The 26,523-nt window shown below is 42.7% G+C and overlaps 1 protein-coding gene and 1 pseudogene across 15 annotated transcripts in view; one reads left to right on the top strand and one right to left on the bottom strand.

Moving 5' to 3' along the window:
• FUT10 (fucosyltransferase 10) overlaps positions 1-26,523 on the bottom strand; it is a 267,866-nt gene that overhangs the window by 219,425 nt on the left and 21,918 nt on the right. For 9 of the 14 annotated variants that reach the window (XR_013825466.1, XR_013825467.1, XR_013825468.1 and 6 more), the window contains exons 1-2: positions 26,196-26,418; positions 22,567-22,861 (exon numbers count right to left, since the gene is read on the bottom strand). Coding sequence is in view for 10 of the 14 variants with exons in the window: in XM_079909058.1 (XP_079765184.1) it covers positions 22,567-22,861; positions 26,196-26,276 (376 nt within the window). In the remaining 4 variants the exon portion in view is untranslated. Of the gene's footprint in view, positions 1-22,566; positions 22,862-23,053; positions 23,273-26,195; positions 26,419-26,523 lie in introns of those variants that run through there. The other 5 variants (XM_079909061.1, XM_079909054.1, XM_079909062.1 and 2 more) reach the window with 2 other exon arrangements.
• LOC307179635 (nuclear receptor coactivator 6-like) lies at positions 17,115-20,132 on the top strand (annotated as a pseudogene). The gene has a single exon. The product of its transcript is annotated as a nuclear receptor coactivator 6-like (transcript).

Raw genomic sequence — 26,523 nt, 5'->3', positions numbered from 1 at the left:
ATAGAAAAGAAGAAACATCTAAAATCAATAACGTTGTCTCCACCTTAGGAAAGTACAAAAAAGAAGAGCAGATTAGATCCAAAGTAAGCAGAAACAAAGAAATAATAAAAATTAGAGCAGAAATCAATGAACTTGAAACCACAAAATCAAATGAGAAAAATCAATCTTTGAAAAGATCAATAACACCAAGAAACTCTAGCCAGGCTAAAAAAAATGAGAGGACACAAATTAGTAATATCAGAAATGAAAAGGGGGACATCACCGCAGATCCCATGGACATCAAAAGGATAATAAAGGAATACTATGAACATAAACATTATGGTAACTCTCAGGTTATATTAATAATTCTATGTCATTATTTACTGAGCGTCTACCATGCCCCAGGCAACACAATGTGCATTTTACATGAATTATCTTAAAACTTCACAAAAATCTTAAAGAAACTGGATTTATCCTCATATTACAAACAAGAAAAGAAGCTTAAAGAGTTTCAGTAACAGTGCTAACGTCACAGATCTAACAAGTAGTAGAGATGAATCCAGACCAGCTCTTACTGACTCTCAAGACACCAGGTCTTTGCATTCCACCACAGAGTTCCTCAGCAATTGGGGGTATATAGTTTGGTTATGGTATAGCTCACCCTACCCTCTCGCTGCCAAAAAAAAAAAGCCACCATTATCTCTGAAAAGTATGGAAATATCAATACATAAAATTGACCTGCCTTTGGTCAAGAAGAGAGAAGTTCTTCTTGTCAGCCTGAGTATTTAATAGTACTCTGGCTAGTGTAAAACAACTTTCAGCTTCTTTCTCCCAAGGAATAATGTGATATAAAAAGGAGCATGACAGCAAAGGAAACCGTAAACAAGACGAAAAGACAACCCTCAGAATGGGAGAAAATATTTGCAAACGAAGCAACTGACAAAGGATTAATCTCCAAAACATACAAGCAGCTCAGGCAGCTCAATATCAAAAAAAACAAAAAAACCAACCCAAAAATGGGCAGAAGACCTAAATAGACATTTCTCCAAAGAAGATAAACAGATTGCCAACAAACACATGAAAGGATGCTCAACATCACTAACCATTAGAGAAATGTAAATCAAAACTACAATGAGGTATCACCTCACACCAGTTAGAATGAGCATCATCAGAAAATCCACAAACAACAAATGCTGGAGAGGGTACAGAGAAAAGGGAACTCTCTTGCACTGTTGGTGGGAATGTAAATTGATACAGCCACTCTGGAGACAGTATGGAGGTTCCTTAAAAAACTAAAAGTAGAGTTACCATACGACCCAGCAATCCCACTACTGGGCATATATCCTGAGAAAACCATAATTCAAAGAGAGTCATGTACCACAATGTTCATTGCAGCACTGTTTACAATAACCAGGACATGGAAGCAACCTAAGTGTCCATCAACAGATGAATGGATAAAGAAGATGTGGCACATATATACAATGGAATATTACTCAGCCATAAAAAGAAATGAAACTGAGTTATTTGTAGTGAGGTGGATGGACTCAGAGTCTGTCATACAGAGTGAAGTAAGTCAGAAAGAGAAAAACAAATACCGTATGCTGACACATATATATGGAATCTAAAAAAAAAAAAAAAAAGGTTCTAATGAACCTAGCGGCAGGACAGGAATAAAGACACAGATGTAGAGAATGGACCTGAGGACACGGGGAGGGGGAAAGGTAAGCTGGGACGAAATGAGACAGTAGCATTGACATATATACACTACCAAATGTAAAACAGATAGCTAGGGGGCTTCCCTGGTGGCGCAGTGGTTGAGAGCCCGCCTGCCGATGCAGGGGACGCGGGTTCGTGCCCCGGTCCGGGAAGATCCCACATGCCGCGGAGCGGCTGGGCCCGTGAGCAATGGCCGCTGAGCCTGCGCGTCCGGAGCTTGCGCTCCGCAACAGGAGAGGCCACAACAGTGAGAGGCACGCGTAAGGCAAAAAAAAAAAAAAAAAAAAAAAAAAGCTAGTGGGAAGCAACTGCATCGCACGGGGAGATCAGCTCGGTGCTTTGTGACCACCTAGAAGGGTGGGATAGGGAGGGTGGGAGGGAGATGCAAGAGGGAGGGGATATGGGGACATATGTATATGTATAGCTGATTCACTTTGTTATACAGCAGAAATGAACACAACCTTGTAAAGCAATTATACTCCAATAAAGATGTCCAAAAACATAATAAATAAATAAATAAATATCATGTTTAAAAAAAAAGGAGCATGACAGGGTGTTACAAAGAGAAACTTTCTATAGTTAATGACAGAAATGCATGAAGCAACTGGGGAGGAAGAGGAGACAAGGGCAAAAATCCTGTTCAGTAAATAAGACAGATGAGGTATGAGTGCAGGGGAAAAGGAGGAGAAACACTTGATTTTAACTAAAACAAAAAGAAATAATCTAGGGACTTCCCTGGCGGTCCAGCGGTTAAGACTCTGCACTTCCACTGCAGGGGGCACGGGTTCCAACACTAGTTGGGTAACTGAAATCCTGCATGCCGCGAGGCCAAAAAAAAAAAAAGAAAGAATCTAGTTCATATTTAAGCCTAGCAAACCTTTCCCATGTGCTGAAACTCACCACCAACACCATTACCAACCACCGTCTCATATGCCGAACCTGGGACTGGGAAAATCAACTACTTGTATGAGCACAATGGTGCCCTGGTACCAAATGTCAATTGAGACAGAGCATTGGCTAAGGGGATCGAAGTTATAGGATAAGCAAAAACCAAGCAGTCACTTGGTTACCATGAAAAGCAAAAATGCTCATTTCTTCTTTATGCTTTCAACTCCTCTCCAGATACTGGCAACCCAACCAGGGAGTGTTTGGAAAACTGAATTTAGAGGCTGAAAGTAGGCAACTTGAGAAATTGGAGTGAGTACTCACCTTCCCTTCAAATTACGAGACAACTTAACTAGGAAGGTTACAAGCTGCTTGATGTCAGATATAAAAATAAAAACTAGAGTTTAAACAAAAAAACTAGAGTTTAGTTGCCTGGAGAATAAAGGAAAAAAAAGGGCCGCGCTAGCCGATCATGTAGCAAAGACTCGAATCTCTGAAATTAGGAGCTTTACAGTCATTGATCAATGGGGAATTTAAAGGGATTGTTTTGCAGGAATCTATGAACGTGTGCACTGCAACAGACACCTGAGTCAAATGACCTTGAACCCCTGGCCCCCTTCCCCAGCCAGCCTCACTCAATAATTTTACAGTTTTACAGCAACACACAGAATCCTCTCCGCCCTCCCCAAAGGATGTGCATTCTGGGTCTGTGCACCACTGGGTTGAGACAATCAAGAAAAACTTGTATCTCATCCCTCCTGGATCCATGCTTTTGCTCAGCATCAGCTCAATAATAAGAATTGATTCTAAGCAGAGGCCCCTGGTTCTGATGTTTTCAGGCATCATCGGATGCTGCACTGGTCCAATAACTAAGTGCTCCCGAAAGACTAAATTGTGCCCAGGTGGCTAAAAGAATACCCTAATTGCATAATTCCTTTGAAAGAATCATCAAAATCCACATTTTCAATTACAAAGTTTTCCATTCTCAACATAAAACATTCTTGGAAACTTTGCCACAAGGCAGATGTCTTTAAAGGGGATTTTATTTTCCCAAAGGCATGAAGTTATAATTGGATATTCTGTTACCAAACACTAAGCATCAAATAAATCACAGGCATACAGAAGTGACAACAGGATATGAAAGCAAAGACTCATCTACAAATTCCCATGATGGAACTTAAGAGATTTTATATTAAGTCATAAAATATGAGTGGTGGAAGCCACCTAAGAGATCATCTAAAAGCTGGTCCCAATACCCCCGCCAGACTGGCCTCAACGTGACTTCCTGGGGAGCTTGGTAAAGAGCACAGATTCCCAGACCTCATCTCCAGAGATGTTGATTTGATATGAAGCGGAAAACAAAATGCTGTATTTTCCTCTTAATTTTTCCAGGTGATTCAAGACTCTTGGAAGGGGGGGCATGACCCCTATATATGACACTGCATGTTTTTCTCCTAACTTACTAATTAAATGCTAATGGCTTCATCAGTAAATGAATGAGCCTGATGAATTTGTATCTACATTTCTAGACCTTAAATTTTTTGGTGGTGAATTATATGACTACCCTTGCACACACAGATTTTAATCACTGCTCCTCACCAATATAGTCACCAATGATTTGGATGCCAAGTTTAGATGTCTGTACTCAGGAAAGTAAAATATGCAGGTGTCAATAACCTTAAGGACTAAATATTTCCGTATCTATGAAAGCAAAATATTTAGTGATCAACAATTTACTGACTTATTATTTTCACCTGTCAGGAAGGAAATGAATAGCATTTTTTATCCATCACAGTTGTGGTAAGTTGGTAACACAAGGTGGAACTAAGTATCTGAGAGACCAAGGAGTTAAATGAATATGCATAGTGAATTTTTCTCCTTGGACACCTGCATAAATGAAAACAGATACCACTAAGACAGCAGGACATCAATTCTATCTTGAAATCACATCTCAAATCTACCCGTTTCTTTCTCCACTGCATCCCACCCTAGTCCAGAGCAACATCACTTCCACTTATTTAATAGGAACTGTGTCTTGCTTCCACTTTCACATTCCAATCCATTCTCCGAGGAGAAGCCACAGGGACCTTTTTACAGCATAAATGAGAACAGAGCAAAACAGAAGTCAGAGCATAGCACCCCTGCTTAAAACCTTCTGCCATTTCTCCATTGCCCTTAGAACACATCCAACTCTCTCACCCTGTCTTGGGGAGCCCTTTATCACCTGGCCCCTGTCTCCCATTCGAATCTCATCTCATTCTATCCTCCTTCACACCCAGTCTGTACCCAGCACAGTGACCTTCTTTCTGACCCTCCATCACATCAAACTCCTTTCCACTCTCATTTGCATCTGCAGTTCCCTATACCTGAAATTAATTCCCTCCATCTTCACAGGACTGTCTTCTCCCACCTTTCAAGACTCAGCCTCAAATGTTACATCCTCAGAGAGGCCTCCCTGATCACTCCATCTCAAGCCAAAATGCTTATCCCTGCCTGGTAGCATCCTATTTACCTATTTCATAAGCTCCATGAGGGCAGAGCCCGTTGTAGACAGGCTTATAGAACCAGGTAATAGAACCACTATAACCCCAGCACCTAACACAGGGCCACACATATAATAAATGTTTCTTCCATGTCAGTTGTACTAATGAATGAAGAACAGCTCTCCAACATCAGGAAGGGATACATCCTGAGACATTCTCAAACTCTCCGAAATCATGAACACTGGTAGCACGTGATTTCCTCAAAAAAACGGAGTTATGTGGTCTATTTCATACAGATCCAAACCTTATGTTAGCCCAATATTCTACTCTTTAACCTATTTAAATAGCTAACTTCTGCCTGATAACCACTGTTTCTTAAAATACTTCTCTTGGTCCTCATTTCCATTATCAGCATTAGTAGTTTACTTTCTTCAAAGAGGTTATTTTTTCACTAATAAAGAAAGTATTTAATATTTCAGGAGATTTCCAGCATACACAACATTATAACACAAAGCCAGTTGAGAGACAGATGCTGGCTGTTCTTTTTTTTCTTCTTCTCTTTTTTTTAAAATTTTTATTTTATATTGGAGTATAGTTGATTTACAATGTTGTGTTAGTTTCAGGTGTACAGCAAAGTGATTCAGTTTTACATATACATATGTCCATTCTTTTTCAGACACTTTTCCCATATAGGTTACTACAGAGTACTGAGTAGAGTTCACTGCGCTGTACAGTAGGTCCTTGCCGATTATCTATTTTATATATAGTAGTGGCACGTGAGTCTCCAAGTATCCCCCCTCCAAGGTCAGGAGACTCGAATCTGTGCCCTAGAACTTATTGAGGTGGTGTGGGTCAAACTGTGAATGTAAACTCTGCAAAAAAGAAATTTTCTGCTGTACTTACTCTTTAGTTGAAGTTGTTTTAGGTTTGTTTTGTTTTTTAATTTTTAAGAGCAAGAAAACGTATTCATTAAAGCTTGCTGGTTTTTTTTTTTTTTAAGAGACAGGAAGCAAGCTCTCTTGCCCCTCTTTTTTTTTTTCATTAATTAATTTTTTATTTATTTATTTTTGGCTGCGTTGGGTCTTCGTTGTTGCACGCAGCCTTTCTCTAGTTGTGGCGAGCAGGGGCTACTCTTCGTTGCGGTGCGCAGGCTTCTCATTGCAATGGCTTCTCTTGCTGCGGAGCATGGGCTCTAGGCATGCAGGCTTCAGTACTTGTGGCTCGTGGGCTCTAGAGCGCACACTCAGTGGTTTTGCCGCACGGGCTTCATTGCTCCGTGGCATGTGGGAACTTCCCGGACCAGGGCTCAAACCCGTGTCCCCTGCATTGGCAGGCGGATTCTTAACCACTGCGCCACCAGGGAAGCCCAAGCTGGCTGGTTTTATTTTGAGCGCCTGGGAGAGAGGGGCACCTATGAGAGATGTGCGCCTATGTTGTCTGCTCTGAAGAACAAGCTGCCAGCTGGTCTCAGAGGATCTCTGAGAATCTGCCTAGAACTGGATGGGCGCCAGCATATCCATTGGCCCAAATGGCTGAAACTGCAGTAATGAAATCTGTCCGCTGGCTCCAGCAGGATAGCGCCTGACTCTTGGCCCTTGTCACTACTGTGCTTCCTTTCAGATTTTTTTTTTTTTTTTTCGGTACGCGGGCCTCTCACTGTTGTGGCCTCTCCCGCTGCGGAGCACAGGCTCTGGACGCGCAGGCTCAGCGGCCATGGTTCACGGGCCCAGCCGCTCCGCGGCATGTGGGATCCTCCCGGACCGGGGCGCGAACCCGTGTCCCCTGCATCGGCAGGCGGACTCTCAACCACTGCACCACCAGGGAAGCGCATTCCTTTCAGATTTTTAAGCCCAACCTGAAAAGCGCTTTCCGATTTTCAGTCACTTCTGCTCTTCCTTTGATCTTTACACTACCACAGGTGCTGGAAGACCAGAGAGGGTCAAAAAGGCTGAGTCAGAAACAAGGGGAAGAGAACTCCCAGTCCTGACCAGAAAACCCTTAAAACTAAACATTATGAGACTCACTACAGCCTATGTCCTTATATCAAAGTAAATCTAGCAAAACTCAGCTGATTTATTTTTTTAGCTGGAAAGATTGAAAATCAGATAATATTAATAGGCAATTTTTTTCATGGAAGGAAATGAGTACCTTAGCTGTAAAATATTAATGTATTTGCATAATGAACACTCTTCCTAAAATGTATCGATAAGCAAAAAAGCCTAGGAATTGGATAATTTATTAATAACTGTTCTTACTGTCTTTGTGCTTAACTATCTCCTAAGACAAAATGTCTCTGTTAATTCACTTTTTATTTATATCAAATTAATACCTGCATATAGCTTTAAATGCAAAACAGTTTTATCAAGACGATAACACAAGACAGTAGGGTGCTGCCCTACTCCACTCCTTATTTCTACATGCCAGAGGTCACCACCCCAATTTTTTCAGGCATTCCTTCTGTATTTGCACTTCAAAAATATCTAAATAACAGGGTTAACGTGGTATTTCTTGATTTTTCGGTTTTAGGTAATACCTATTGTCTTGTTGCTATGGAAGGTGTAGATTTAATTCTCCCTTCCCCCCACATACCTGTATTCCCTCCTCATCCATTTTTGATTCAGGGTATACCCAGTACTTTAATTACTACAAGTATAAATATTGTTTACAGCTGCACCAAACCAGTGCATTACCGTTGTTTTCTTTTTTGAAAATTTGTTTTGTTTTGTTTTGATTTGATTTGGTTTCAAATCTCTGGCCAACACTTCCCACACCTTTCAAAAGCCCTGTGAAATGCTTCTCAAGCCAATGTCCCACGTGGGCAAACTGACATATATGACAGATTATGAGTCTTCAACACTAGAGATTCTGAGTAAGTTTGGAGTGCGGTCCAGAGACTTGGGGGTTGGTTTGTTTGTTCATCTATGATCTTGGAATGAGCTTGGTCTGGGAACCACTCACCCACAGCAAAACAAGTAAGATCAAAAACTCTCAAGTTTTAGAAATTTAAGTGGCAGAGAATTTTGGTTCAGCTCTCTACCATTCTCGCATCACTTGCAGAAACTTTCTAGAGGTGGAAATGAATGTGAAAGAATGACCCACACCTTCTATTGCATGAATGATTAACAAAACTATCACAACTCCTATCAAAAGGGCCAAAGTTGGGCTTCCCTGGTGGCGCAGTGAACTCCCTTCCTCCTTTTCCAAGTAATAGAGGGTTCATTCGTACTTTCTTGGCTCTCTTTTTGTCAGACAAATCATGAATAAACCTTGGTTCGGAGTTAGAGACAACAATAAAAAAATTTTAATAATTAAAAAAGATAAAAATAATAGTCAAGAGGTTTTTTTTTAGGGCATAATCTCAAAGAGGCAAAGAGAGATAATTAAATAGCAATCATGATGGAAAGCACGTGACGAGAGTCACTGACTTAGACTCCAGAAGGATTAATCTAAAGCCCGCAGGGGAAGGCCAATGAGCCACCTAATTTACCCATAAGCCCACAGAATGTTCAAGAATTTGACAGCATTAGGTGCAGCTTGTAAACAAAGAGAGTTGCTCACCACCCAGTTCTAGAAGGATTAAGTCATAACCCACTGCAGCTGCTGACAGACAGAACATTCTGAGAGGAAATTAAGATAACAGGACGCTCTGTGCTTTGGACAAGCAGGTCCTTGGATAGTTAGATGTGTATCTTAGGAAGAATTTCAATGCACCAGATTCCTCCATCTTTCCATACATCGACAAGCACTAAAATCATTAACTTGAGATATCCGTTCCTTGTGACTAGCAGTAATCTTCCACCAAGATGTGTGCTGGACCACGCATACCCCCAGCCAAAAATCACGTATAACTGGCTCCTCCCTGACCTCTTTGGAGCAGTTTCCTCAGAGCTAGCTGAGAGGCTGTCTCCTGCGTTATAGTCCCCAGTAAGACCCTGAATACAACTTAAACTCACAGCTCTTATGTGTGTGTTTTTCTCTAAGTCAACAATCCAAAAGTAGAGGTGAATATGGGACTAAGCATAGAGGACTGTTTAAAAGTCAGCTTAAGGGACAGTTAAAAGCCCATATCCCTTTATTCTGTGCAACTGAGCAACTGTCCCTTCCCCACCCTGAAAGAGTCCTGGAGGTTTCTACTCTCAGGAGTTCAAAAGAAAGGGTCTTCGGGCAGGGGGTACATGGTCTAGTTGAGGTCAGGGGCATCACACTGAAAAAAGAATTAAGTGATAGTTTACAGACTCAGCTGAGCAGTAAGAAGCTCCCAGAAGATGACCACCCCTGTTATACCCTCCAGGTAGAGAACTGAAAGGATCCTCTCTGGGAAATGTGACCAGCCCAAGAGAAAACGCCTAAAAATACTGACACGAAGGGTAATCATACTACATAGCTGAGCTGTGAATTGCAATTATGTGAGTTATAATAACGTAAACACTGAATAACAATCTAACTGAAATCCCCATGTTCCCTTAAGGGAAGTCAATGGATAATGTCTCAAATTACAAATTACAAAATTGCAAAATTAGGAAGTAAAAATATAAGCATGTTATTAAGAAAACAGAGAGCTGAAAGAGCAGAAAGTGATTGCTTCCAGGGACTGGAAAAGGAGGGCAGATTCTGCTGTTTCTTTGAAATAAGCCTTGTACCAGAGTGTTTAATTCAACTAGGTACACAAATAAATTTGATAAAATGTAATTTAAATAAACCAGAGTTTTAATCATAGGGTCTAATGCACTCATTCAAGAAGAATGCCAGGCACAACCTGGGTAAATTATATAACATCTTAAGACCCAGTGAAGATGATAATACCAATGTTCTCATTTCCTCCCCGACTCCATGTGAGGGTCAAGGCCGGTTTCACTTACTGAGTCATCCATTCGACAACGTTGCCTGAAGCCTGGCTACGTGTCAGGCACTGTTCCAAGCAGTGTGGTAACAGCAGTGAACCCAACGAAGTCGCCGTTCTCCTGACTTAGATTCCAACATGGGGCACAACAGGTAACCGGTCCCAAAATAGTAAGAGAACTTCTGGTGGGGGGGTGGTATTAAGTGCTATGAAAAGAAATAAAGCCGGGCAAGGGTCCACGCCATCAGAGAGTCAGGTGGGAGGAGAGCCCTATTTTGGAAAGGTGAGGAAACAGGTCTCTCTGAGAAAACATCACTCCTACAGAGACTCAATCGGTGGGGAGGAATAAACCGGGGCAGCGCATTCCAGGAGGAGGAAGAACAAACGAAAGGTTCTGAGGCTAGAACAGGCTTCCTGTTTGAGGGACAGCAAGCAGCCCGGAGGAGAGAGAAGTGAGCCAGGGAGACAGACCAAGGGTAAGAGACAGACCGGGAGTGGGGCAGAGCCTGCAGAGTCGGAGGCCACGCTGAGGACCTGGAATTTTAACGTGATGGGCAGTCACTGCGGAGTCTGAGCAGAGCTCTGAGAATGGCTTTACCTTCTGTAAAGTATTATGCGATAATTATTTGCTTAAACAGAAATAAAGTCTATTTTTTTGCAAGTTTTAAATTGAGATATAGTTGGTTTACAATATTATATTATTTTCAGGTATACAACATAGTGATTCACAAATTTGTAGATTATATTCCATTTGTAGTTATTATAAAATATTGGCTATATTCTCTGTGCCGTACAATATAGCCTTGTAGCTTATTTTATACATAGCAGTTTGTACCTCTTATTTAAAGTAAGGGGTTTGATTACAGCAAAGATGTATATATGTAGATAGATAGATAAATACACATTTACATCTCTATACATTTATTGTATATCATATGTGATCTATCACTTAGTTATGACCTTCTTTTTCACGTTCAACTTTGTTGCTGTCCACACAGTTCAAGTAAGTCCATTTTCTTGCCATCTCCCAAGTAAGTCTTAACCTGGCAAAAGCAATTACCTACTATCTGCATTCAATGCACAGGGCCCAGGAAAGTCAACCTCCAGAAAAAAAGTACTAGTAAGAATCAACTCATAATGGGTGAGACTAGCAGAAATTACCCCGAGAACAGTTCACAGATGTGTCACTCATGAAGTGTCAGGGACACTTAGTACAGTCAAGATGACCAGGGGCAGCTGTATAAGGAAGTCTATCAAGGTTGCTACCGTATCAACTGTGATACAATCTTACCAAACCGTACTTGTTTGTTTTCTGTGCTTCTCCAACAGGTGGCAAGGGACCTGGCAAACTGTGACTCTGCAGAGACGTTGTATCACTGAATGTTGGGATGCAACTGACAGGACAGATATCAAGATTCAAAGTAATTGTGAGACAGAAGCCCCCACTTGCAGAATTCACAGAAGGAATGAAGGAGAGCTTGTCCTACGACTCTTGAATTCCTCAGCAAGGTCAAGAATACAGAAAGGGGTGAGACAGAGTGGGGAGTCTTGGGTCCTCCTAATACAAAGAGCCCCAGGCAGACATAGAGAGCTCAGCAGAAAGAAGCTGGATGTGTTGCGGGTACCAGGAGCTGGAAAGCTGTCCCACGTGACTATCTGGAACAGAGAGGCGGCTCACTGGGAAAGGACACTGGAAAAGCCAGGGTTCCATCAGGGAAACTCCAAATGCCATGAAAATGCCCCAAAATAGAAAAAGTACACTTTAATCATCCACCAGACCCACTCAAGGCCATCAGATCGAACCATCTGCTGAGTTCACAGGACATAAAGCCACACGGGCCAACTAAGAAATGTCCAGCCTCCTTAATTCTCCTCCCTTTCCACACAGCAACTCTGCTAGTCTCCAGAAAGCAGCAGATGAGGGAGGAAGAAGGAGGCAAGCAGAGTGTAGAGAGAGGAAAGGCCTGTACTGCAGAGGAAGGACCGCAGGCCTGCAGTGGTGTGAGAGAGGTCCAAGCTGGGGATGCAAAAATATGTAACCCTAGGCATGGCATGTGGCTGAACGCTCCATTTACTAAGCTTGAAAGTGTGTTTGCAACTTAAAGTGACCATAAAACTGTCCATTCCCTGAGAATGAGCACAAAAGCCGGGGCTCAGCCAAAGCTTCCAGTTAGAGGACGGTGAAAATTAACCCCCTGAGTGAGGTCTTAAAGGGACAGTAAGAAACATAAATAAAGAATGTGTGTTTTAGGGAGGGTGGGAGGGAGGGAGACGCAAGCGGGAAGAGATATGGGAATATATGTATATATATAACTGATTCATTTTGTTGTGAAGCTGAAACTAACATACCATTGTAAAGCAATTATACTCCAATAAAGATGTTAAAAAAAAAAAAAAGAATGTGTGTTTACAAAAATAAACTCAAAGTGGCTTAAAGACTTAAATATAAGACATGACACCATAAAACTCCTAGAAGAGAACATAGGCAAAACATTCTCTGACATAAATCGTAGCAATGTTTTCTTAGGTCAATCTCCCAAGGCAACAGATATAAAAGCAAAAATAAACAAATGGGACCTAACCAAACTTATAAGCTTTTGCACAGCAAAGGAAACCATAAGCAAAACGAAAAGACAACCTATGGAATGGGAGAAAATATTTGCAAGTGATGTGACTGACAAGGGCTTAATTTCCAAAACATACAAACAGCTCATACAACTCAGTAACAAAAAAACAAACAACCCAATCAAAAAATGGGCAGAATACCTAAATAGACATTTCTCCAAAGAAGACATAAAGATGGCCAACAGGCACATGAAAAGATGCTCAACTTCGCTAATTATTAGAGAAATGCAAATCAAAACTACAATGAGGTACCACCTCACACCGGTGAGAATGGCCATCATTAAAAAGTCTACAAATAATAAATGCTGGAGAGGGTGTGGAGAAAAGGGAACCCTCCTACACTGTGGGTGGGAATGTAAATTGGTGCAGCCACTGTGGAAAACAGTATGGAGGTTCCTTAAAAAACTAAAAATAGAGATACCATATGATCCTGCAATCCCACTCCTGGGCATATATCCAGAGAAAACTCTAATTCAAAAAGATACCTGCACCCCAATATTCACAGCAGCACTATTTACAACAGCCATGTCATGGAAAGAACCTGAATGTCCATCTACAGAGGAATGGATAAGGAAGAGGTGGTACATATACAGTGGAATACTACTCAGCCATTAAATGCCATTTGCAGCAAAACACGGATGGACCTAGAGATTATCATACTATCGATAAGTGAAGTAAGGTCAGAAAAAGAAAAATATCATATGATATCACTTATATGTGGAATCTGAAATATGACACAAATGAACTTATTTACAAAACAGAAACAGACTCACAGACACAGAAACAAACTTATGATTACCAAAGGGGAAGAGGTTGGGGGAGGGATAAATTAGAAGTTTGAGATTAGCAGATACACACTACTACATACAAAATACATAAACAACAAGGTCCCACTGTCTAGCACAGGGAACTATTATATTCAATATCCTGTAATACACCATAATGGAAAAGAATATGAAAAAGAATAGATACAAATATTTTGAAATCCATGGATGGGGGGAGCAAGAAGCCTGCACCTGGAATGAAGGTCCGGAGGCCCCACCGACCACTCAGGATCCAGTCCTGGAGAGATGGATTGTAGTCTTCCTTTGAGGAAGACCAGTCCCACATTCTTCCTGTGTGTAACCTCCAGACTTCAAAAAGGTGTGCTAATATCCACTTTCCGGAGAAGTTAAACATTTCAGTAGCCTACTTTTCTCTTTCTGTCCATGTACCTGTATTTACTAAAAGTTCTATTTAGGAACTCACCCAAAACAAAAGCAGTTCCCGACCCTAACTACCCTCATTCTCATCAAAGGCACTCCAACCCCTCTCTCATGACAGACAGGTTTCAAGAGAACTGTTTTAAAATGCAGAGTTGTGTTTTGAAATCACTACAGTGATGGTTTCTAAGACCAAATTCTCTAACTCTAAGGACTTTTGTTTTTAAAAAAATTATTCACTTGTGACTGCTTAATTTTTGTTTCAGAGAATTGCTGATGTAGCTGAAGCCTCATGTCTCAAATGACTCAAACCAGACACAGAATTCACTGTATTTCACCGTGAAAGTCTTTAACTATTACTTCCAGAAATGTGTTTATATTAAGTAAATGAATCATCTCTAGAAAGAAAAAAGAGAAAGGAAGCTATAAAGGAAGCAAACAAAGTCAAAAATATTCCTGGTTCTGGATAAACAACAAGGTACTACTCTATAGCACAGGGAACTATGTTCAATAGCCTGTAACAAACCATAACGGAAAAGAATATGAAAAGAATATCTATATAACTGAGTCACTTTGCTGTACAGAAGAAAATAACACAATGTTGTAAATCCAATATACTTCAATAAAATCTAAAAAAAATAAATTCTGGTTCACAGAAGCCTCAAGGTCACATAATCCTTTGAGTTTCCATTCCTGTTAATTAGGTCAGCCTTTGACACCTGAATCATTTTCCTGCCTTTTCTTTTTCAATCCTGCTGTACCAGAGTACCATTTGCAGTTGTAAGTGACCTACTTAATTAGAATATGGAACCCTCAGACAGAAAATTGTATTGTATTCACTCTATTTCGCTCAATAGACCTTATTAAAGAACTGAATTTCTAATTTGGTTTGCTACAAACCATACACTGTAAGCAATTCCAAAATCCAAATATCCAGGTTTTATTATAGTCAGGAGTGTACATTCAAATACAGTTGCGGAGGAGGAGCACAGGATCAGGTGTCGGTGCATCTTGGTTCTCTGTCCAGCTCTGCCGCTAACCCCTGTGTAAATGGGGGCACATCCTTAACCTTCCTGAGCCTCAGACTCCTCGCCTCGACAAAGAGAAGGTTAGATTCCCAGGTCCTTTAGGGCTCTACGTATCTGTGACTATTTCCTGAGTGCCTAGCATGTACAAGGTACTATGCTCGTTATAGGGGAGAGGGGAAGTACAAAGGTGAAGTGTTGCCCTGTCATCAAGAACTTTGCACTCTAATATGGAAGAGAAGATGATATAGGACAAAACCAAATGCCATAGTTACCTTATTTATCTTCTTCATTCCTCATCATTGGCACTGTGCCTGGCATATTGTATTAATAGATGCTCAATTAAATGACATAAAAGAGATATAAAATGCCTCTGGACATTTAGAGAAGAGAGGCTACATTCAATGGAAGGGAATCAGAAAGCATTCATAGGTGTTATATTTGAGTTGGTTTTTAAAAGGCCATTCAACTTTCACTTGCTCCCTCACACCATCCTCTAATTTGATGCAAAATCTTAAGCCAAAGTTCAAGATTCTCCATGCTCTGGTTCCAATGTATCCTTCGATCTTAGTCTCTCTCTTACATAAAATCATGCTGTAGCCAACCAATCTCCTTGCTGCAACCTCAGATATTACCCGTAATTTTCTACCTCCATGCCCCCATTCATGCTGTTCTTCATACTGAAATGTCCTCCAATCCCAACATAATCCAATTCCATTATCCTTCAAGGCCTACTTCAGATTTCCCCTATTTTATGAAGGAGATCTTATGAAGCCTTTCCTGACCCCTCCAATCATGTGTGCTCTCTCCCTTCTCTGAAATCCCACAAAACTTGTCGACATTTCTCTTATGGTATATACACCCTTCAGCACTGCATGACAGTTCGGTAATATCTGTGTCTCAAGATTATACTATTTGACATCAAAAACTGTATTATTCCTCCACACTGCCAAACAAACGGTAGCGTTCAGTAGATTATTTTGACAGGACAAATTAAAAAAACGCTCCAGGACATAGAAATTGAATGAACAATGGTGCTAAGTCAGGAACATCTGTGGCATATGCCTAAAATGCTGACTATTCCAGTTTGATTTTTGAACGTAAGTTTAGCTGATATAATCACAGGAGTTGAGCTCAGAAGGCAGGCCTGAGTCTTTACACAGAGCCTTAAGTGGCAGGGCAATAAAAATGGCATATATTCAGTTCTCAGTGGAGTCACTGACAGTTTTGGGAGCTGGACAGTGACAAAATCCGAGATATGAAAAGCAAACCAGAAGCATCCTGGTTGACACATCAGTCTCCTGGGAGTTTGGTTGGAGGCAAGTCCATCCCTGAGAGAAGAATCAGGTCTTAAGTGTGCAGATAAAATTAAGTGCATGCTCTGCAAGTCTGTGAGTCCAAAAAACTCACTACATAAATACTGCTTTGTAGGCTTCCCGGCAACCAGATATTTGAGTGCGCATCTCAGTAGAAGGAAAGAGACAAACACGAAAGCAATCATTACTGAATTTCCAAACTGGTGAAAAAGCGAAGGTTCTCCGCAGAAGGGAGAAGGGAACAAAAAAGTACACCACACACAAAGGACAGGAAATCAAAATAGCTCTGAATTCCTCAGCAATAACACTGGAAGCTAGAATACAGTGGGAAAATGTCTTAAAAATTCAGAAAGAAAAGAATTTCCAACTTAGAATTCTATGCTGAGCCAAACCATCAGTGAAAGTAAAGGTAAAATAAGCACATGTTCGCACATACAAAGTTTCTGAAAACTTACCTTCCGTGAACCTTTCTCAGGACACACTGAAATAAAGACACAAACCGGGACTTCCTTGGTGGTCCAGTCGTTAAGACTCTGCACTTCCACTGCAGGGGGCGTGGGTTCTACCCCGGGTCAGGGAACTAAGATCCCACATAGCCAAAAAAAGAAAAAGAAGAAGACACAAACCAAGCCAGAGGAAGATAAGGCATAAGAGAAACAGAAAATCCAACACACAAGCGAAGTACAAGGAATCCCCAGACTGATGGGCAGCCAGGACAGCACCTGGGCACCAGGCAGAAAGGATGACAGCTCTAACTGGACATGTCAGGAATCTCTGGGAGACATTTCTTTAAGAATATCTGGGGGCTTCCCTGGTGGCACAGTGGTTAATAATCTGTCTGCCAATGCAGGGGACATGGGTTTGAGCCCTGGTCCGTAAAGATCCCACATGCCAAGGAGCAACAAAGCCCGTGCACCACAACTACTGAGCCTGCACTCTAGAGCCTGCGAGCCACGACTATTGAGCCCGCGAGCCACAACTACTGAAGCCTGTGCACCTAGAGCCCATGCTCTGCAACAAGAGAAGCCACCACAATGAGAAGCCTGCGCACCACGACGAAGAGAGTAGCCCCCACTCACCACAACTAGAGAAAGCCTACACACAGCAATGAAGACCCAACGCAGCCAAAAAATAATTAATTAAATAAATAAATTAAAAAAAAAAAGAATATCTGGTGCCACTACAGGGAAAGCAATTTGTACAGGAAAAGAAATCTTAGTATCTTAAATCATGGCTCACTGTGACTACATGATGATGTAAAAACTAGATGCTAATCTATCTAAAATGATGATGATATAACTTCTGGGGAAGAATATGGGGCTGAGAAATGAGTGGGAGGAGCAAGGGTGAGGGAGGAGAGTTAAATACTCATCTTCCGTAGTAAGAATCAATATATAATGCCTAAAAGTGAAAAACCAAGAAGTCACAATCAAAGTGTTACTTGAAAACACAGGAGCTCTATGTGCATGTATAACATGTTAAAAAGTTTTAAATGTTTAGCCCCGGCCCGGTCCGGCCCATCCCCCTCTCCGCTGGGTCCTTGAGGCCCAGCCTGGTCGGGCTGCTCGCGGCTGGGAGCCAATGGCCAGACTGGCCGGACAGACAGGCGCACGTGAGGACGGACGGAGGGATACACGAAGGGCCGCAGGGACGCTCGGCCCGGGCCGGTGCTAAGAGGCCCGCCCAGGAGGGCTGGGGCAGCACTCAGAATTTTTATTTGGCTGCTACCTTAAAATACAGGCCCTAAAAATGCCAGCTTGTTTGGACTTAGAAGATGACCTGGATAAATGATAAAAATTAAGAAAGACATTTTGGTTTTTTTATTGTCCACTTGGCATATGCTTCTGGAATAATATTCACCATGGTTATGGATGACCTTCCAAACTTAGAAGACATCTATACTCCCTTGTGTTCATCAACAGTGGAGGACTCAGAGGTGGACTTTGACTCTGGACTAGAAGGTGATGACTCAAAAAGTGATAGTATTTTGGAGGATTCCACAATCTTTGTGGCCTTCAAAGGAAATACAGATGATAAAGACTTCAAATGGAAATTGGACACAATATTGAAGAAAGTACCCGATTTGTTACACATGGAATCCAGCAAGCTAAAGGTACAGAGGTAGAGGCCTGGAACAGTGTGCACGTGACATTCAACATCTCCCGGGAAGCAGCGGAGCGGCTACGGATCCTGGCTCAGAGCAACAACCAGCAGCTTCGGGATCTGGGAATTCTCTCCGTTCAGACTGAAGGGGAAGGTGCTATCAACCTGGCTTTGGCTCAGAACCAAAGCCGAAATGTGAGAATGAATGGACCCATGGGAGCTGGAAATTCAGTTAGGATGGAGGCGGGCTTTCCCGTGGCAGGTGGTCCAGGAATGCCTAAACGCCTCCCACCTGGCTTCGCAACAGGACAGGCCAATCCGAACTTTATGCAAGGTCAGGTGCCTTCGACCACAGCAACTACCCCTGGAAATTCAGGAGCCCCTCAGCTTCAAGCAAATCAAAATGTCCAGCATGCAGGTGGTCAAGGAGCTGGTCCTCCTCAAAACCAGATGCAGGTGTCCCATGGGCCACCAAATATGATGCAGCCCAGCCTCAGGGCAATTCATGGCAACACGAACAGCCAACAGACTGGTAGTTCTGGGGTTCCTCAGGTGAACCTGGGCAACATGCAAGGCCAGCCCCAGCAGGACCACCATCTCAGGTGATGAGCATGCACCAGCAGATCTTGCCCTCCCAGAGCAGAAGGCCCAGCAACAAGGTACCTTGAGCCCTCAGAACCCTATGATCCTTTCAAGGGCCCAGCTTATTATGCAGCAGGGTCAGATGACAGTGGATCCTCAGAGCCAAAATCCTGGGCTCTCGTCCCAGAGGATGACCCCACCCAAGCAGATGCTTCCCCAGCAGGGCCCATAAATGAGGGTACCACATAACCAGATGATGGGGCCTCAGGGGCAAGTTTTGCTTCAACAGGACCCAATGATAGAGCAGATTATGACCAATCAGATGCAGGGGAATAAGCAACAGTTTAACACTCAGAACCAATCTAATGTCATGTAGGGACCAGCACTGATAACGAGGAGATCAACTCCAAACATGCAAGGAAACATGGTGCAGTTTACGGGACAGATGTCAGGACAGATGCTGCCCCAGCAAGGGCCCATGAACTACAGTCCATCTCAGGTTATGGGGATTCAGGGGCAGGTCTTGAGGCCACCAGGGCCCAGCCCACATATGGCCCAGCCGCATGGCGATCCTGCTACTACAGCAAATAATGATGTCAGCTTGTCTCAGATGATGCCTGACGTCAGCATGCAACAAAGCAACATGGTGTCCCCCCTCTGCCGGCGTCCAGGCCATGCTGGGAAACAGTGCCTCGGGAAACCACTTCTCAGGCCATGGCATGCCTTTCAACGCACCTTTCAGTGGAGCACCCAATGGAAATCAGATGTCCTGTGGTCAGAATGAGGCTTCCCGGTCAGTAAGGAGGTCACGCTAACAAGCCCATTGTTGGTCGACTTATTGCAGAGCGATATCTCTGCAGGCCATTTTGGGGTAAAGAATAAGCAAAATAATACCAATGCAAATAAAATGAAGAAGAAGAAACCCCCTCGGAAGAAGAAAAATAGCGGGATCTAAACACCCCAGGTACTTGCCCACCTGGTCTGGAGGAGGCTGATGAGCACCATTGCCTAGAGAACAAGGAATTAACCTGGACAACTCAGGCCCTAAACTGCCCGAATTTTCAAAGCGACCACCAGCCCCTTCACAGAGTTTAGTCCCGAAGGAAACTCCAGCCACAGCACTGCAGGGGTCTCTTCCCAGACCAGAACTCGAGGCAAATGCTGCCACAGTCTCTAGACAAAGCAGTGAGCCTAAAGAGATAACTGAAAGGTCCAAAACCCCAAGCCGAAGAAACTCCCAAACTGAAGAGCCCGCTGTGGCTTCTGAAAGTGTGGAAAATGGACATCATAAGCCATCCTCTTGGCCTGCTCCAGCCTTCAGCCCGACTGAAGACATAACCAGTGCGGTGCAATCTGAGTGAAGAAAATCCAAGTAAACAAGCTGGACGATGACTTGATATTTGTAAATGTGTGTGAAGCTTACAAAAAGCAGTTTTGAGCTGTGGCTTTTTAAAATCCATTTTAATAATGTGGTCCTTTTCCTGGTCCCTGCAACCTGTTTCATAAAGTGCAATGGGGAAAGCGGAGTTGTTGAACCCTTTTGGTGTTGCAAGATGAAGTTCAAGGTTTCTATACTGTTGCCATGTATTGAGAGGAGCTAATGCGATTATGTTATTAGTTTTCACATTTCCTAAGCAGCCTAGAGTACAGGGTGAGCATTTTTAGATCTTCTAATAATGTATGGTGCTGTGGAAGTACTGTGTCTGAATAGCAGTAGTGGGGCAAAAGGAATCTTCTCATTTGGAAATGTTGTAAATAATTTTATTATATAGTGTTTTGGATGTATTTGTTGTAGAAATGGACCAGTGAGTAAAGAGAATCTTAGGGTTTGTACAATGTGGGAAAAAAAAAGTTTTAAACGTTTAAAAGATAGTGACTGTGATACAACCACTCTGGATATTGGTCTGGAAATTCATAAATGTAAATTCGTAACAAATAATTCCACTGCTAGGTATGAATCCTCGCGAAGGCTCACACACGTACGTGGATTGTTTACTGTAGCGTTTTTTGTCATAAGAAAGTTTTTTTAAAACAACCTAAATGTCCAACAATAGGAAAATGGTTAAATGAAGTGTGATATATAAATACAATGGAATTCTATACAACAGTAAAATGGGTGAACTGGAGCTATAAGGATCCAACATTAACAAACCTCAAAAACCATGTAAGAGAAAAAGTAAGTTACAGAGAGAGAAAGTTAACATATCATACTATTTACATAATTTTTAAAACATACAAAAAATATTGTATGTTGTTTAAACACACACACAGACACACACACACACCAACTTCAGGATCATGATTCCCTCCAGGTAGGAGGAAGGAAACAGGATGGGGTCAGTGAGGGGCTCATAGAGGCTTTCAATTTTACTTGTAATATTTTATTTCTTAAGCTATGTAGTAAGTACGTAAGTACCCATTACATTATCTATATATTTTTGTGTCTAATTGAAGTATGTCTAGGGGCTCCTGGTAAAATTTGGGAAATTAAACTCATACATTTAATGTTGCTTCATCTCAAAACACCCCTAGAGGGTTATAGTCCCTTATCCAAACTCTCAGAGATTTATGTGTTTCAGAATTCAGAATTCTTTGGATTTTAGAAAAAGGTATCAGGATGCAATCCCATATGTTACATTACACCTTCAGTGGGACCTGAAATCAAGTGATGCTCAAAATAAGCATCTGACACTATTCAGATGGTTGTTTGCCCCTCAGAAAAAATCAGCCATCAGCCTGGCCCTGTACTAACAGCCCTCACTCCTCAGACCTACACTGATTCCCCTCTAAGAGCAGAGGAGGAAAGCAAGTGCATGAGGACACCTGCAGGCCTTTGGAGGCTCTGGACTCCACCACATCTGGATGCCTAAGTGCCTGGAATTCCCTGCCTCCTCACCTCTACCAGGCATGAGTGCCCATTGCTCTGCAGCCCTGACCAACTGTGGGGCACATACACCACCTGATTCCTGCCGAGCCCATTTTCTGCTTTACTTAAGTTGTTGTTGGGCAGATCACTGAGGATGACTCAGCCCTACAGCCCAGTCTCAGTCCTGCCACTCCAAAGCCAGCACTATACACACACACACACACACACACACACACATTCATACCACACTCTAAAGCAGATGTCCTTTCACTGACTTCCTAACTTTAGTGATTAACCTTGCCTATCTTTGGTCGAGCTTGCTAATCTGTATTCCCCCGTGCCCCTATCACTCAGCACCCAGGAGCTCCATATTTCTAACAGCTGTTGGCATCTTGCTACCTCCAACTGGCTGGGTCTGGCTGCCCTTCAATGCCAGCATGACATATAATCAGCCTCGGGAAGTGATGAATACCAACTTGCTCTTGAAAGCTGATGTTGAACAATCTTTTTATTTTTATTTCTGAGTAATGAAATCATACTGTGCTGAGCTCATGTCCAATTAAACATCTGTTATGGTCATCAAAATCTCCTGGCCATTATCACAGATGACATTCTGAATTGATATCAGCAGTATAATCAATAGCCAATTCCTGAATAACAAGTTCAGTAAGCACAACACCCAAGTGTGAAAAGGTGAAAAGAACTAGGTCTTCTCCCCCATAAATACCAAGTGGCCCAGCCAACCACCCCTCTGTTGGTCCAGCTCACTGATTTATTGTATTTGCTCAATGCTCTGGCCTTCCATAGAGCAAGTGCAGAGGAAATCGGGCGTGCCAAGTGCTTTCAAGGGGAGCCCACCATCTCTTCCTTGGGAGAAAGGCAGTAACTCAGCATTGAAGTAGGATGTCAGCAAGCTAAGGGAGAAAGGCAAAAGCCCTACTTACCATAGAAGAGGAAGGCTTTGGTCCTGTGATGATGGAGGTAGGTCCGGTTGATGGTGAAGAAACAAGTGTCTGCCCCGCACTGGCCTAGCCTTCCAGTTTCACCAGTCAGTGGGGACCACCAGAGCATGATGGGGTAGCTATCAGCTGCCAGTGTTTTTTTCCTATTCAGGGTCAGTCCTTCTCTCTTAAGGAATGGATGGAGATGTATAGGCTCTTCTTCCATTTGTGCATGTCCGTCGTTCAAATTAGAATTTTTAAACTTCATCCTTTCAAATTTTCCCAGCTCAACCACTACCTAAAAGAGATGACGATTATTACCAGTGTCAGACTGTTTAATTTCCTTCTGTACATCTCCCATTCATCTTGATGATTTAGCTTATCAGTTTTCTATTGCTACCATAACAAATTATCACAAACTGAGCAACTTAAAATGATGCAAATTTATTATCGTACGATTCTGGAGGTCAGAAGTCTGAAATGGTCTCACTGGGCTAAAATCAAGGTGTTGGCAGGGCTTTGCCATTTTTCAGGAAACTCTGGTGGGGAATTCGTTTTCTTGCTTTTCTTTTAGAGGCACCCACAGTTCTTGGCTCATGGCCCCCTTCCTCCATCTTCAAAACCAGCAACGTTGCACATCTCTGACCCTTCTGTTATCGTGTCTCTCTCTGAACACAGCCAGGGAAGAGTCTTCTCTTTTATGGACTCATGTGGTTACACTGGGCCTGCACAGATAATTCAGGGTTATCTCCTCACCTCAAGGTGTGTCACTATAATCCCATCTATTTACAAAGTCCCTTTTGCCAAGTAAAGTAACATATCACAGTTTCCAGGGATTAGGGTAGGGACATAGCCTCCAAAATATCTACCAACAAGGATGCTTCATTCCACTGAACACATAACAGATACATCTCTCCTCCATTTCATAGGCAAGTATAGAATCCAGAAGTGGTTGTGTCTCTTAATGAAACCTGTGAGAGTCAGGGTTATTCTCTGGCTATTGCTGGGGATTACACTCTGGGGAAAATAAGTTATAAATTGCCAATTGGTTTCTTTTCAGTACAATTAAAGGAATCATAACATGGATTTTATATTTCTAATAATATCCACTATGGCATAGAGATGGCATAGGTACTGGGCTCCTTCTCACTTAAAACCTTGTTTTTTAATTTATTTCAAGAGAGTCTGGGTCCTGGAGAGCTACGTCATCAATCACAGTAATCTGAAGGGCAGGGTGGACTGAGTGAAATCAGAGGGGCAGTAGTTCTCCAAAAGCGCTGCCTTTTCATCAAACTTTAAGGTTTGATATTGACATGGCATTACAAAAATATGTTAGAGAGAGCAGTATAAAGTAGGGGCTGGTCTCTTTCATATATAACAAAACATTAGTAGTCACACTATACAATAAATAAAGTCGGTAAAAGAAGGCTTATTTTCACGTATTAACTGGCCCACTTGTCAACAAAGGACACTACCTGTGTGGCCCGCAGACCCCACTCTCAGCAGCCAGTGGTGGTGCCTTCTTTATGTATTTGCTACCTTTAGTGTCAGAAAAGGGCCCCACCCACTGAGGTGATACAGAGTCTGTAACTCCCTGGGGAGGGTCTATAACGTTCACTGGATTCTCTGAGGGATTCAAGGCCAAAAAAGCTATTAAGAGCCACTCAGCAAACGCCACATAGTATTCCAAACGGAAGAAAGAATTCTATTATTTTTTTTTAAAAAAAGCACAGATTACTTGTGACACCAAAGTCATCATTAGAACAGTAAGACCATCACTGAAAACTAAAAACCCTTGCCAATAGCTTTCTAAGCCTCTTTATGATAGCATAATAATGTGGCTATTCCCCAGTACCTTGATGGAATGGAGTTGACTTGTAGCTACAAACACTCTTTTTCACCCAACCTTTCCCTGCAAATATACAACCAGGAACTTGAAAGAAACACGTTTAGAAAGCCATGTTTATAACTTCAAAAACAAATTTTGCTCCACATTTCTGATCAAAGTCTACTATGTGAGGTATAAGGTCATATCCAAATAATAGGGACTGGGACCTCCCTGGCGGTCCAGTGGCTAAGACCCCACGCCCCCAATGCAGGGGGCACGGGTTTGTTCCCTGGTTGGGGAACTAAGATCCTATACGCCACAGGGCGTGGCCTAAAATTTTTTTTTTAATAAAAAAAAAAACATCGAATAATAGGGATTGCTTTAAGGAGAGAGATTTCTAAAGCAGAAAAGTCCAGCCCCTCCAGTTCAAGCAGGTCCTGGATACCCACCTCCAAGACAGACAAGCAGGGAGCCAGGGGTTTCCTCTGACCAGAATCCCAACCTGGCCGTGGAAGGTGGTGGAAGTACAGTGCAGTACTATCTGCCGAAGTCCTTTTATAAGCATAAGCTCATTCAGTCCTAAGCGAGGAGAAGGGAAGCCCTCCAGAATAACACGCCCAGAGAACACTTCTGTCTCCATCAGCTCCACGTCTGAAACACTCACATCCACAAATAATCTTTAAAAGTCCTTTTGGATTTTGAAATGGACAGCTGGTCCTTGAGTGGGTGCTAAAATATCTCAACTCGTATTTCTACTTTTAATATCACTGTGAAACTTTTATTTTACTTTGAATTCAGCAAATGAAGTTGAGAATAACCAACTAAATGAAATAAACGGGGGGACTCAGGAAACGTTTCAGGTCATTCACCCCACTACAGACAAATCTATTAATGCAGATGTGTGTGTTCTGCAGAACGACTAGCTTGTCCTCAGAATAGTCACTACTTCTTCAAGAATGGCATCTTTCGGGGACTTCCCTGGTGGCACAGTGGTTAAGAATCCACCTTCCAATGCAGGGGACACGGGTTCGATCCCTGGTCCGGGAAGATCCCAGATGCTGCAGAGCAGCTAAGCCCGCGCACCACAACTACTGAGCCCGCGCACCACAACTGCTGAGCCCGCATGCTGCAACTACTGAAGCCTGTGCGCCTAGAGCCCGTGCTCTGCAATGCGAGAAGCCACCGCAATGAGAAGCCCGTACACCGCAATGAAGAGTAGCCCCCGCTCGCCGCAACTAGAGAAAAGCCCGCACATAGCAACGAAGACCCAACACAGCCAAAATAATTAATTAATTAATTAAAATTATTTTTAAAAAAACAGAAGGGAGTTTCCTGGCGGTCCAGTGTTTAGGACTCTGTGTTTTTGCTGCCGAGGGCAGGGGTTCAATCCCTGGTCAGAAAACTAAGATCCTGCAAGCCACACAGCAGGGCCAAAATAAGAAAACAAAACAAAAACGAATGGTATCTTTCAGAAGGGATCATGACTTGGAGGAGGCCACCCAATTCTGACCCAGTAAGACAGACAGAACTCTACCTTCTGTTACTGTAAAACCAGTACCCTGCAAGAGTCACAAACTGATCCCCTAACCCACTGATTTTCTTTCTACCTGACATATCCACTCACTAAACCTGACACATCCGCTCACTGAACCTCAGTTTCGTCTGTTAAAAAAGAAAGTATTTTCCTTGCTTTACAACGAAAATCCTGATCCTGAGAGATGATGCAAAAAGTAAAGTACTTGGAGAGAATGGGGTGGTGGCAAAGGCCCAGGAATCAACACTGCACAACCCAAATTCTTGGTACCTGGAGTGTGACGAGCAGAAAGACAGTAGCTGTGGCGCACAGGCAAGATGCCAGAAGCTTCCTCCTCTGAATCCGCACCATGCTGCCCTGCCCTGGGTGACTGACAGAGGGCTAGCCTGGTTACCAGGTGTTCTCGAGTCGGCCCGCAGCCCAAGACACCTTCACGCGGAGGAACCATCTGGGTGCCAATTTCCTCCACTGCCATTCCTGCTGGGACCTGGTCTCCATGGAGGACTGAGAACTGAGGTTCTGAGTGGGCCTGGCTTGGCATTGAAAGGGAACAGCATGCAGTCTTCTTAAGCGATCATAAGAGCAGCTGGAGTTTCTT

The sequence above is a fragment of the Stenella coeruleoalba genome (genome assembly GCF_951394435.1).
Source record: "Stenella coeruleoalba genome assembly, chromosome: 21".
NCBI classification, from domain to species: Eukaryota; Metazoa; Chordata; class Mammalia; order Artiodactyla; family Delphinidae; genus Stenella; species Stenella coeruleoalba.
This window is presented reverse-complemented; position numbering and strand designations above follow the sequence as displayed.